The sequence below is a fragment of the Eublepharis macularius genome, chromosome 5 (assembly GCF_028583425.1).
Source record: "Eublepharis macularius isolate TG4126 chromosome 5, MPM_Emac_v1.0, whole genome shotgun sequence".
Classification (NCBI taxonomy): Eukaryota; Metazoa; Chordata; class Lepidosauria; order Squamata; family Eublepharidae; genus Eublepharis; species Eublepharis macularius.
In genome coordinates, this window is record NC_072794.1 from 76403123 (window position 1) to 76417476 (window position 14354).

General features: G+C 43.7%; 1 protein-coding gene across 5 annotated transcripts in view; it reads right to left on the bottom strand.

Annotated features, from left to right (window-relative positions):
• The window catches only part of RAVER2 (ribonucleoprotein, PTB binding 2), a 93276-nt gene that overhangs the window by 16803 nt on the left and 62119 nt on the right, over window positions 1-14354 (bottom strand). For all 5 annotated transcript variants that reach the window (XM_054979838.1, XM_054979840.1, XM_054979839.1 and 2 more), the window contains one exon: window positions 1268-1372. In XM_054979838.1, the coding sequence (XP_054835813.1) occupies window positions 1268-1372 (105 nt within the window). The remainder of the gene's footprint in view (window positions 1-1267; window positions 1373-14354) is intronic.

Sequence of the window (14354 nt, forward strand, 5' to 3'; positions counted from 1 at the left end):
TTCAGATGCAGATCACTTCTTGTAATATAGTACTGGGGAAAAAAGAACAAAAGGAAATATGGGTTGGATCCAGTGATCCATCAGTGGAAGGCATTGATGATCATGGCTCTCTCCCCTCTCCCACAGCAGACTCTTCCAACCCTGGGAAAGTTGATTTCCCCGGGTTGCAAGATCCATTGTTAGCAGTCAGACCCACTCCCATAATATTAGAAGGCTTATGATTATGGATATGCCATAAGCTCCTTCTCTGAATGTGCTTCAAGCACTAAAACTACTGCCCAGGCAGGCAGAAAACATGGAAGCTGCTGCCCGAGCAGGCAGGAACATGAAAGCCAGATCCTGGCTGGGAGATGGAATGTGCAAACATGGGGAATGACAGGCGAAGCCAGCTCACCTCCTCTCATGCCTCGGAGGTGTGCTAAGAATTCTGATACAATAGGGCCTTCCCAGAATTCCTGAAATTAATCAACACAATCCACCCTATCAAACACCCCTTAACCACTTTCCTATTCTTAGGCGATTCAGAGAACTAATATCCTCACCCCTCCACCTCGCAGATCATCGTCAATCAGAATTTGATAACTTTAGTTCTGCCCAGAAAGACCTAATCAAACCTTCCTAGTTCACTGTCACACCTCGGAGACAGTTTACTGGCTTATTGTCCCACTTTGGAGACAGTTCGCCAGCTCTTTGTCCCGCCGTGGAGACAACTTCGCAATCCTTTGTTCCACCCCGGGAACAACCACTCAAGCCTTTGTTTTGGGGGTAGAAGCTTTGGATCCAGCATCCACCCTCAAACCTCCATTTGAGCCTTACGCCTTGACGCACTGGCTGTTCAATACTCCTCCTCTCTCTTGGACATCAGGATGGTAAATATCACCCAACCTTTACTCTCCTTCCTAGTTAGCCCTGAACACATTTTGTGCGTGTGTGTGTAATGTGTGCTGTTGAGCCTTGTTATTCTTGATAAAATTCTATTTTTTTTGAAATATCTGTCTGGTTATTGAAAGGAGTTCTGTAGCTGGGACAATCCTCGTATACATTGGTGGAGATCCCTCAGTTGCTCCCCTCTCGTTGCCTTCTCCTTGCTGTTAATTCCCCCAACTCGCAAGAAGACCTTTCCTTTGGATAACACCATAATACTTGCACAAACAGATCTCTGTATCCAACCCTATGCTTATATGCACAAGGAAGTATAGATTAGGAGGAAGAAATTTCCATTTTTAATTTTTATTTAGTTTATTAAATAAAAGACTGTTCAACTCACACTATTTGTTTGAATAGTCTCAGTCTTCGCTAGCTGTTGCTGCACCAACTGTAGATGGGGGAGACTCTGTAGCAGAAAACTAGATGCATTTCCAACAACTGGTCCCTGTCAGTTGAGGTGGGAGAAAAATATGGGAAATGAAAGAATTCAATATTATTAACAGTTGTTATATAACAATGCACAGTCATCTGAGAAATAAATAAAGAATTCCTTGCATAGGGCTAAGGGTACATTCTTGTACCCCAGATATGCAGAGCTCTTTCCATCTTGAAGGTATATGAAAGATATTTGAAAATGACTTCTTCTGGTACGAGTTGCTGCATATCTATAATTGAAGTACAGCTCATTTACGTAGTAATCTTGTACAAACTGCTGTGCAAAAGCAAGAATATTTAATAAAGGCAATTTATTGATAAGAGGCTGTTAGGAGGCCCTTTATGTCAGTATCTTTGTTCCTCATTCTCCCCACAACCACTTCATTGTTTATTTTTTTGCTTCATGTTCCAAGATTATTATTTTAATGTATTTTAAAACACAAGTGATCGCAGAAGGGTCCTTAATAGGTATAGGAAGAAAAAGGGCCTAAACTAATACCCAAAATATATCAGTGTGTTTGCAATCAGAAACAACTTATGGTTGTCTGCTTTCCTCGGTAAAATACATTTCTCTCATTACACTGCTAAGTCATTTTGTTTTACATTGAGATGGCTATTATAAGCCTTATAATCCAATTCTGTTTATTATTATTCAGAAGTAAAACTGAGAAGATCTCAACTCCTTTAGATAATACAGGTGATGACAATGTCGTTAAGCGTTTCGATGATATCTATCAGGAGTAGACTGTGAAATTAAAATAGCCTTGGAAAACAGGGCTTTACATACTTGTAACTATTGTTCATTGAGTTCTTCTGTGCAGGCACACATTGGGACTGCCCATGCGCACTGGGACTGCCCATGCGCGCAGGCCTGCTGACTAGTTTTTCAAAGCTACTTTAAAGCTCCATTAGGGGGTCGCTCTTCCTAAGCCACATAGCAACCGCTTTCCCTGTCTAAATGGTCATGTGACTAGCTGGAGGAGCGACCCCCTCCCTCAGTTCTCCAGAGCTGCCGCAAGCTACAACTGGCTACCACCAGAGAGTTCATAGCGGGGAAGGAGGGAGGGTATGTGTGCCTGCACAGAAGAAGTTGATGAACCATAGTTACAGGTATGTACAGCCCTGTTTTCATTGTTGTTCTTCTGTGCAGTCCCACATTGGGAGATTACCAAGTTATACACGCAATAAGGAAGCGGGGTGAGTCTCTCCAACACAATTTTATTAACAACAATATAAATGCACTAAAACAAGGAAGAAAGTTTTTTTCTGCAGATAGAACTTCAAAAACTCTTGTCAAAGACAAGAAAAACTATATAAACATCTATAAATACAACTATATACATATACAACACAATAAGTGCTAACTGTCTGTGTGTGATATTATGGTCTTACACCAGTAACTCTTTACTCTTTATTATCTAAACCAAGAATGCAGGACTGCTTTTGCCACTGCTATATCCTGTGATGTGTCCACATCAACCGCCTAGTGTTTTACAAATGTATCTGAAGATGACCAAGCTGCAGCTCTACAGATGCTCGATATTGGCACGCCTCTTGAGAGGGCTGTAGAGGATGCCTGAACCCTTGTTGAGTGTGCCCTAATTTGTAATGGACATTGAACACCAGCCTGTTTATAGGGCATTTGAATGGCAGAGACAATCCATCTGGAAAGTGTGTGTGAAGATGCTTGCTTGCCTTTATTTGGTCCCCCATAACATATAAACAAGTGAGGGTCACTATGAAAAACTTGTGTTCTATGTAAATAAAAGGACAGTTTCCTTTTCAAATCCAGTGAGTGGAGTGCTTTTTCCACCTTTGAGTGCGGATTAGCGAGGAATACAGGCAGTGTAATCTCCTGTGACAAGTGAAATGGCATAAGGATCTTAGGCAGAAACTGCAAACTAGGCTTGAGGACCACCCTATTACTATGGATTTTTAGGAAGTGGGGATCCACCCTAAGTGCTGCCAGCTCAATGACCCTTCTAGATGAGATGATCGCTATTAAGAAGCTTGTCTTCAGAGAAAGCAGCTCCAATGAACAAGTTGCCACGGGTTCAAAAGGGGGCAGCATAAGTTGTGAGAGGACCATAGACAAAGACCACTAGGGAACAGGGGGCGATACAGGGGAGTGTAAATTATACAATTCCTTTCAGAACTGACAACATGTTTGGTTTGAAAACACTGACTTGCCCTCAACTTGTGTATGGAAAGCTGAAATGGCTGCTAAGTGCACTCCGACTGATGTTGCAGCTAAGCCCTTAGCCTTTAAAGTACATAGGTATTCAAGAATACTGTATACAGAACAATCTGTTACTGAAATATCCCTCTCCTTTGTCCAATATAAAAATGTTTCCATTTAGATTTGTATGACCTTCAAGTAGAAGGTCTTCTTGCGTTAAGAAGAACCTTCTGTATTTCTAGCGAAAGCTCTAGGTCTCTGGACGAATGTGCCACGTGGTTAAGTGGAGTGTATTGGGATTGTGGTGATATAGATCCCCACAACTCAGGATGTCTGGCACTGTCAGTAGAGGGATGTACCTCCGTCTGGACAGCCTTAGCAACTTTGGAAATCATATCTGCCTGGAGCAGAAGGCTATCAAAATGCATTCCACGTTGTCCTGCTGTGCTTTACAAAATATTCTGGCTATTAGTGGGATTGGTGGGAACTAATGTCCATGTGAACTGAAAAGCATCCCATGTGGATTGAGGATTGCTCCCTGCCATGGAGCAAAACACTGTTGCTTTGGCATTGGACACAGTGACAAATAAGTCCACATCCAAAGTGTAAAGATGTGATTGAGGCAGACACTCTATTGACCACTCATGATTGATCCCTAACATTCTGCTCAAGACATTTGGCCTGGTATTGTCCAATCCAGCAATATGAATGGCCTGTAGGGAGACATTGTTGGCAATGGCCCAGTTCCAAATGGTCGTGGCCTCAACACAAACGGCCAGGGAAGCAGTGCTCCCCCTCTGCCTATGGCAATTCAATTGCCATAGAATTGTCTGTCTGTATCTAGATATTCTTGTCTCGCAGTAGAGCTGTGAAAGAGACAAGAGCAAAGCAAATGGCCCTGAGTTCTAACACATTAATATGTAAGGTTTGATCATTGATCAACCACTAGTCCTGAATGGATAAAGATTGACAGTGTGCACCCCATCCCTGAGTAGAGGCATCAGTTGTAGCTGTAACCTGGTAGTGTGTTGGACCAAAATGCACCCCCCTGAGTAAACTGGAATCCATAGACCACCAATGTAATGATTTAATTACTTGTCTAGGTATGGAAAACCTATGATTGGGAAAGTGTAATGCCACTTGATATCTTCTTAGAAGCCAATTCTGTACCTCACACATGTGAAGGCTTGCAAAAGGTACTATGCTGCCATATGCCCCAACAAATTTTATATTCCCCATACTGGCTGGAAGCGGTTCTTACAGAAAATGGTACTAACATCTTAAGTGTGCGGGCCCTGTCAAGCAGCAATCATGCCCTATCCTTTATAGAGTCAAGACTAGCACCTATGTAAGCCACTGTTTGTGATGGTTCGAGTTTCGATTTGTCTAAGTTAAAAACCACCCCCAAGCGCAGACAGGTGTTAACCACCAGTGCAACATCCTCCCATAGTTGCTCTCTTGACGGGACTGTAATCAGCCAATTATCAAAGTAGGGAAATGCTGAACAATCTTGTTCTTTTAGATGGGCTACCACTGAGGTCATACATTTTGTGAACACTCTGAGGACTCTGGACAGGCCAAACGGTAAAACCGTGTATCGGAAGACCCTGTCGAGGTATTTAAAGGAAAGATACTTTCTATGATCCTTCCTAATGGTGACATGAAAATAAGCATCCTTAAGGTCCAGAACTGCAAACCAATCATCAGGGTACAAAAATGGCAGTGTAGCAGACAGGGTGGCCATCTTGAATTTAGATGTTTTTAAGAACCAATTAAGGACTCTCAAGTCAAGGATAGGCTGAAGGAATCAGAAAGAATCTGGAGAAGAACTCCAATGTTTTGTTTGCTTGCTAGATTTTTACAATTGCTTCCTTCTTTAGGAGGCTTAGGATCTCTGCATCATGTTCAGGTAAAACATTATTCACAGCCAAAGACTGTGCAATGCAACTCCAATCCATAGCCATTTTTCACTTTGGCTAAGACCCAACAGTCAAATGTTATTGACTCCCATTCTGGAAAAAAAGCTGAAAACCTGTCCTCAAACGAGTATTCTGGGTTGGATGTGGCTGCAACAAGTCAAAATTGTTTGGAAGGCCTCTGGGGATCCTTCTGCTGAATATTCTGTTGAAACTGTTTTGGCCTATATGGTCCACGTCTCCTGTTCTGCTGAGAAGGGTTGAGATGATCCCTGCATCTGATGGCAGAGACTACATGGTCTGTCATAGGAATGATATTGGTACTGGTGCCTTGGGAAGTACCTGGGCTTGTAAGACCATTGTTCAGCTGGAACTATGTCCAAAGATTTGGCTATTTGGTGGTGGTTCTTTTTCTCTGTGTGTCATCTGTCCCAGCAGCAAAAAAGGATGACCGCTCAAATGGCATGTCCTCAACCTTCATCTTAGTTTCTGGTGGCAGAGCGGTCGAACGCAACTATGAATGCTTTCTCATGAGGATAGCTCCTCCCATGCCTCTGGCTGGATGTTTTGACTGCATGCTTCCCCGTGTTTATTTGTTGTTTTGATAACTGAATTGCCTCTCTCTGCAGCAGGGAAACAATCGCTTTCTTGTCTTCAGGGAGACCTGTGGTGTAATCTGACAGCTTTCCCCACAGATAAAGATGGTCCCCCTGTTGGAAAGCGAGTTCAGAACTGTGGCTGAGCTAAGAATGAGGCTCACACACCAGATAGTACTTAGGTGCAATTGCCACTTGCCAGTCCCTTTCACAGGGATCTGCACACTGCCTACATAGCCACTGCACCACATAGCCTAAATCAGGGCAGCTCCAGCAGGACAAGTACAGTAGTGACCCAACCAGAGACTGGTACTTAGTTTTGTTTTCAAAAGGAGTGTTTCTTGGCTCATTACGACACCCAGCAGACATGGGGGTTAGTACTTCTCGTGCCTCTACCATCCCATACTGCTTCAGCAGTTGCTTAACTTTACTGCTCTGGCTCAGCTCAAAACCCCCTGAGCTGTTTTTAGCAACTTGCATACCCAGGTAGTTAGAAATAGGCCCTAAAAACCTGGCTTTAAACACTTTGGTTATAGCTTGCTGGAATTCAGCCAATTCCTCAGGTGACCCACAAAGAAGACAGAGGTCATCCACATAACAAAGCAGGTAACACTGTTTACCACCATTCACCTTTTTGTATAAACATGGATCAGCCTTTGCCTGCTTAAAACCAAGGCCAGCCAGTGCTTTTGTCAAACACAAATTCCAGCACCTTGCTGCCTGCTTTAATCCATAAATGGACTTATGCAATTTCAACACTAGACCTTGTTGCTTGGATTCAAACCCTGGAATTTGTTCCATGTAGACTTCTTCCTCTAAGTCTGCATGCAGGAAGGCAGTTTCGATGTCAAAATGAAAGACAGGCAAACTCTCTGTACTTGCTTTACAAAGGGCTGCTCTAAAGGTCTCCCCCCCTCATGGTGGGAGAAAACACTAGATCATAGTCCTGCCCTGGTATTTGAGAGTATCCCTTAGCCACAAGGCGAGCCTTGCGCTTAAACTCTCCATTTGGATTGTACTTTACTTTATACAGCCATTTGCGGCCCACCGGGCTTTTCCCCTCTGGCAACTCAGTCAGAGTAAACACCTGATGATTTGTGAGAGACTCATACTCTTGTTGCATGGCAGCAAACCAAGCCTCTTGCTCAGACCCATCAAGGCGCAAAACCTCCTGAAAGTCGGCTGGTTCTGTCACCCATACAAAATTAACCTGCGGCTGATTTGGCTCAAAGCCATATCTTACAGGAGGCACGCTTTTCGTGGAGCATTCTGACACCCTTGGAATTTGAACACCAGGATTTTGTGACTGGGCTCCAGGAGACATTATCTCCTCTTTGACTTCTTGTTTAGAAACCATACTTTGTGGCTGACTCGTGCCACTTCGAGCCTCTTTGTGCTCTGTTAGAGGCAATAATACTTGTGACTGCTCCTCCAACCCATGGAGTCTTGTCCAACGGCTATTCTCATTAAAATTGGCAGATCTGCTAAAGCTTATCTTCCGGTCATGTGTAACAAACCTGTAGGACTTCATGCCAGACTGATAACCCACAAAAATATGTTGAACCGCTCTAGCAGACCCCTTCCTCCTTTGCTTGAGAGGAATGTTAACCCATGCTTTGACTCCAAACACTTTTAGAAACCCAAGCTTTGGGTCTTTATTGTACAGTACTTTGTAGGGAATATTGTTTATTGCCCTACTCCAAACGCTTACATAACAGGCTGCCCCCAAAGCTTCAGCCCAATAAGACACTGGCAAATTTACATCCGTCAGCATGGCTTTCATTATCATTTGAACTTTGCCTCCACTGCGTTCCACCACGCCATTTTCACTTGGGACCCCCAGGGTTTGCAACTCTATGAATAATACCTTTTTGTTTAACCACTTGGAGAATTCATTCGTTTGGAACTCACCACCCATATCAGTTTGAATGGCACATACTTTCTCACTCAGCAGTAACTAAGCTCTTTTACACCAGTATTTCACTGCTTGGAAAGTTTCCAATTTGTGCATCAGCACATATGCCCAGAGAAAGCAACTCTTATCATCACAGATAAGTAAAACAAAACGTTTTCCCGAATGACTCTGAAGATATGGCCCTATCAGATCCATATGGACCAGCTGTAAGAGCCTTTTTGACACCCAGCTACTCGACTTAGCCACAGGATATGCATGACTTTTCACCTGCTTACAGACCTGACAGTCTAAAAAGTGATTACACAGTTTCACAGTCTCCCCTGGTAGCAGAGCCAATGTTTTTCTCAAAGCATCAAACCCAATGTGGCCAAGCCGGCGATGTAAGATATGCACACACCCCTCATGGTCACACCTGTTGGACACAATTTGTGCTCCTGCCTGGATATTCTCAACTGAATACACATTGTTATGCAATTTACCTTGCAACAGAGGCTTTCCCTCTTTAGAGATTGTACACCCATTCTGAGAAAAAGAAATGTCAAACCCTTCTTTTGTTAGAGCACACAAACTTAACAGATTGCTTTCTAATGAAGGGACACATAGAACGTCTCTGAAGGTATAACCTAGGGAAGAAAAAGTTAGCTGCCCCTGGCAAGTCACCTTGGCACACCTCCCATCAGTTAGCCTGACGTGAGGCAATGACGACTCTTGGACTTCCTCCAACTCGGATTCCTTTCGGCAGATAGTTTGCGACGCACCCGAGTCAAGGACCCAGGACTTCCCGGCTACATCAGACACCACGAGCCTTGCATCACTGCTCCTGGCTTCACTCCGGCTGCTGCTGGATATTGTCTTCCTTCCTTTCTTGCAACGTGGGCATTCTCTACGAAGATGAGACTCACTCCCACAGGTCCAGCACCGTCTGGCTGCCAACACGACTGGAGACGACTGTACAGCATGCCTGTAGTCTGTCTGAAGTCTGCTGCGTTCCCCCAGCTGGACGTTTCTTTGGACGCCGGCCACTTCAGAACACACTGAAGACTTGGCTGCATTCCCGGACTTGGCTGCATGCCCAGACATAGATAATAGTGTTTCTTTTTGCCTTCTCTCTGCGTCGAACAATTTTGCCACAACAAAGTTCCAAGTCAAGTCATCTGAATCTACCATCTCTAGTGTAGTTAGAAGGACTTCGTACTGTGGCGCAAGGCTAGAGAGCAAAATATACACACAGTCTGGTTCAGAGAAAACCTTCCCTCGTAGCTCCAGATCCCTGAGGCTCTGCGTCATTGCATCTATGTGGTTTCTCACTGGTTCTCCAGGCTGCTGAACCCTCCGATACAGGGCTCTTGTCAAGGCTATCAGTACTCCTGCCAAATCTCGCAGATGTACGGCCTTGAGTGCCTTCCAAGCCACTTGAGCTGTGTTTTCGTGTGCAATGTGGTTTAGCTGGCAGTCGGCTACACTCAAAACGATCGCTGCCAGCGCTTGCTCATCTCTTGTCTCCTCTGCCGGCGTGGGGACATTTGGAGGGTTGTTGACACAGACCCAAAGACCTTCCCTCTTCAAATAGTGTTGCATACGGAGGGACCACACCTGGTAATTCTCACCCGTGAGTTTCTGCACCGGCAGGGCTGTTTGGATCTGAGCCATCTCCGATATCCGGGCCGGGAGAACGTCTTCCTTCTCCTCCTCCTCCACACTGCTTTCCTGCGAGGACAGTTTGCCAAGTGCTCCTCCTCACCACCGCAGAACAGTCACTCCTGGACTCCACTGCCCATAGCCTCCAGCTCCAAGCCACACAGGACTTCACGGCTCACAGCTCCTCGAACCTGCAACACCCGCCCAGCAGGTCTGGGCCCATAACCCTGTTGGAAAGCGAGTTCAGAACTGTGGCTGAGCTAAGAATGAGGCTCCCACACCAGATAGTACTTAGGTGCAATTATTGTTTATTTACAGTGACTATTTACAGAGTTTTGTTCCCAGCTTCAAAGTGCTTCGCCTAGCACCTGATGGAACAAAGCCCACCACCGCATAAGACATTGCTGGCTTATATGCCCCAACAGCACCTCCCAGTGTCCAATCTCAGCATAGCTTTTTTGTCAGGTGATGTTCTTGCATCACCCAGGACCTGTTCTTGCATCATCCAGGACCTGTCAAATAGATCTTTTACATCTCTAGTAACATGATATGACAGATGCAAACAGCAAGACACAAACATGCTTCTTGATTCACTATCTCAACACACACACCCATTATAGTTTGATAATTTGCTATACAAAGGTTAAGAACCGACACCAAATATTTCCTTCTTGCCCTCCTTGTATGGAGGTGCAGAGTATGATCCAGGCCTGTTCTGCTGTACCTCTTCTGTTCCAAGGGAGGGGGTGTATGCTTGAACAGTGATGGCCACATGTCATGCTTAATTTTATACCTCTGCTCCACTTTCTTTGACGTGGGTGGTAACTCTGCAGCTTTCTGTCAGGTTTTTAGGATCAGGTCATCCAAACTCTCCACAACAGGGAAAGCAATACTTGATGGTGCATCACTGTACAACCTGCTAAGTAACTTTCCTGGGGCAAGAGGTGCACTGGAGGACATATCCAAGTCCAAAGCTTTTGGCATGTGCACCATTTGTTCTGCAAACATGTGCAAGTCCTAGTAAGGTGATTCTGATGTTGGAGCTACATTACCATCCAGGGAAAGATCTGATGGAGATTCAGATTCAACTTCTGACCACGCTGGAGGGCCATCCTTTTCATCAGAGCCGTACGGTCCCTGTAAATGAGCAGGCAACGAAGAGGGAAGCCATTCCCATCCCAATGACATGGATGGTCTTGGATCTGACGAGTCAAACCCAGATGCGACCCCCCCCAGCCAATGGCAATGGTATGGCACAGGGACACCGCATGCATAACGGTGCTGCTGGGCTAAGGATGGTCTTGGGTGTTTTTTTTTGTTCCTGCAGGACATGCACAAAGGGAAGTTTTGGGAGGGTGAGGCAATGCTGCATATGAAGCTGGTGATGGAGGATGGAAAGATAGACCCTGTTGCTTATCATATCAAGTACACACACACACACACACACACACCATTGCAGTGGAGATAAGTGGTATGTGCTAGGTGGGGCATCTGTTGCCATCCAAGAATTCTGAATGGAACTGAGGTGGCCACTGTGCAGCCACCCTCAACTGCCTCCTAGTTCCAAAGGGAAGGGGTTTCCAGCCATGTTCTCTCTGTGTGCATTTGTTATAGTGCTTTATTCCAATCTGTTGGGAGCACCAGAAGCTTACAGTGGTCTCCATAATGCTAGGGCTTTTTCCTAGTTTGTGAGGAGAGTGCCTGTGAACAGCTATGTGGTGGTGTGGTTAGTATGTCAAACTAGACATACTAGTTTATTTGCTATCTGGTGAATAGCAGCACCCGGATCTGTGATGGGTCTGACAGGTCAGATCCAAACATGAGCCTGCACAGCTGTCGTGCCTTGGATCTGGCGTATCAATCAGGTCCTCCCTGGCTAGCAATTCAAGATCTGTACCGGACCCACATGACAATCCTGTCGGCTCCAAGGGCACAGAATGATGCACATCCAATTCCTGAAGTTCCCCTTCCGATAACAAACAGTCTGGTGACCTCAAGTGGGGCGACAGTGTCCTAAGAGGGACTAAGACAATCTCTTCCTCTGTTGGTTGTTGATGCCTCGACTCCAAGGGTCGACTCCACTTAACTTCTGTGTCAGGACATGCACATTTAATCTGCTGGCCTACTCATTGCCTCCTCCTGTAAACTAGGACAGACAAAAGCAGCAGCCCTGGCATCAAGACCAAGAAACAGGGTAGATCCCTTTGGCTTTGTTGCTGTGTTCATCCCATTTTCTTTGCTTTTCAGGTTCCTCATTTGCCAGTCTTGGATCCTTAATTGCGTCCCTAACTCCTTGTTCCATGAGATAGGTCTGCACATGGGCTTTCCAGATTACATAGTTTCTTTTGTTCAGCCTATCACTGCAACCTACTGAATGCTATAGGTGGCCATTTTGTCCCTTTGTTCTCTCTCACACACAGCTTGTGAGGGGAGCCTCTGGTAAGTCTTATTCCTTTAATCAGAGATCAATCTATAAACCATCCTCTGCTACCACGTAGGGTATGGTATATCCTAGGAATGATCTTGAGTCTGATTTAGGATTGAATGAAGAGAGTTTTTTCAGCAGGGCCTCCGAGAGGAATTTTATGAGGTGGTGCAAAAAAATTTCAGGGCCCCTTTCCTGCTCCATTAGCCATCATTTTTTATCCATAATGGTTTTAAGCATAAGATCAAAAAAGGTTTAAAAAAACAGGCTTTGTATTTACTTAAAAATGAGCTTTCCTTGCTTTTTTTGTGAAAAACTTCTAATGACAGCATCAAAATTAATTGTTCTGGCAATGTTTGATTCAATATTCAGCCTGGCCAAATCCACAAGATGTTCTTGAGACACTGTAGACCTTAAAAAATTCTTAATCACTTAAGTTTGCTAAATAATCTCTCTGCAGAAGCTACTGTTGCTGGAATTGTTAAAAGAATTTGTAAGCTGACACAAACATTTGGAAGCAGGTCACCAAATCTGTATTCTGTTAATACGTTCAACAGATCCAGTGGTTTTAACTGTGCTTTTCCAAAATTTGCCTTATGTACTAAAGGTAAATGCTGCATTTCTGTCGAAAAATCCTCACCATAAGGTCATCAGGATATTGTTTTGATAAAAATAAAGCTTTTTCTTTCAAGTCACTGTCAGACATGGTGAGGTATTTCCACAAGAAATTGCACGTTTCAGCCAACTGCTTCACAGCATTGAATCTTACATTTAATCCTGCTATAACACTGTCTACCAAAACATGAAACACAGACTTTCTGAAGTAGGCTTCTTCTGGTGAATCATCTGTGTCATTCATTTCCTGCAAGTCTTTTGGGAACGCTTTAGGCAATGAGATGTGTGACCATTGGTAACACACTTTTCTATTTCTTTTTGAGAAGGAAACTCAGTTGTGATGCAACCAATGTCAAGGCCTAGAGTATTCTTATTTTCTAAACTCACTTCCACCTGAGCCTGAAATTCTGTTTCTTTTCGTTCTTTTTTGTCATTTTCTTCATGTGCTCCTTTATCAAAATCATGTACATTATTACCTAAATCATTCCTTGTTTGGGAATGAGGTTTTCAAGAGTTTTTTCTTGTTCTAATTCTATAGGTAGGCTGAATTAGAATCTTTTTGAAGGCACCCTTAATCCAACTTGAAAGAGATTTTGTTGTCTCCTTTTTTCATGTTCCTCTCGTTCTTTCTTTTCTTTTTGTTTCTTAGCTCCTGATTTGTGAGAATAAATTTTTAATGGATGACTTATAATTTCTTCTTTAATATCGAAAAAGGGGAAATTTAATTCCTAATCAGCTCTGATCAGTGTCATGTTGCTTCAAAAAATCCTGAGCCCAAACTTAACAAAGATTTAAAATGAATAAATCAATGAAAATGTAGCCTGGTCCTAATGTCACCACAATAATTAAAGAAAGGAATTAGAACATACCTTCAACGTATCTATTCAAAATTGCTCTTTATAGATGGATTTAGAATGTACTAATACACCAACCCTCCCACTGCAACAGTGGCCACCGACCTAAACATTCAGTCTGCCTGGCTGGAGACTGGAGAGTCATGTGATCTTCTAACTGGCACATGCTGCCCCTAGTGGAAGATCTTGAGAATGCAATGTAACAACAATGTAAAGGATAAAGAGAATAGACACTAACTACCTCACTAAACTGGGAAACAGAGACTTCCGGGAAGAAGCAAGAAGTAGACAAAGAATACCAATCTGGAGAGAAGGACAGAAGAGAGGAAGAAAGAAGGATCCAATCCTGCGATCTATCTAACTGTCAGACCTGCTGCCCCCTCCAGGTATTCTGTGTCTTCTGCTTTCTCTGTATACAAGACATGTATTTCCAACAATATCAAGATTGAAAAATAAGAAATAATACTTTGAGTGGGTTCCTCAGTCTGCATTCAGAGATCATGAACAAATTCTGATTTGTAGGCAAGAAATAAACTCTGTTGGTGGGGAGGGGCACAGGAGCACAAGAATAAGCCAGGCTTGTGCTACTCACAAATCATTTGTTAAGAACTTGTACATCACAACAATGTTATGTTACTCTGTAGTCTTAGATCTGGGTCCAGTAGCACCTTAAAGATCAACTTGATTTTCAAGGTATGAGCTTTCGAGAGTCAAAACACAGTGATGTAACTTTCAGTTAATATCTCAAAACTGAGTATAAATGCAATGATATTTCAGCCTTACAAAAGGCTTCCAAGATCCATTAATATTTCAAGTTCAAGAAGTTACTGCATGTAATATAAGGGAAGGTTTCT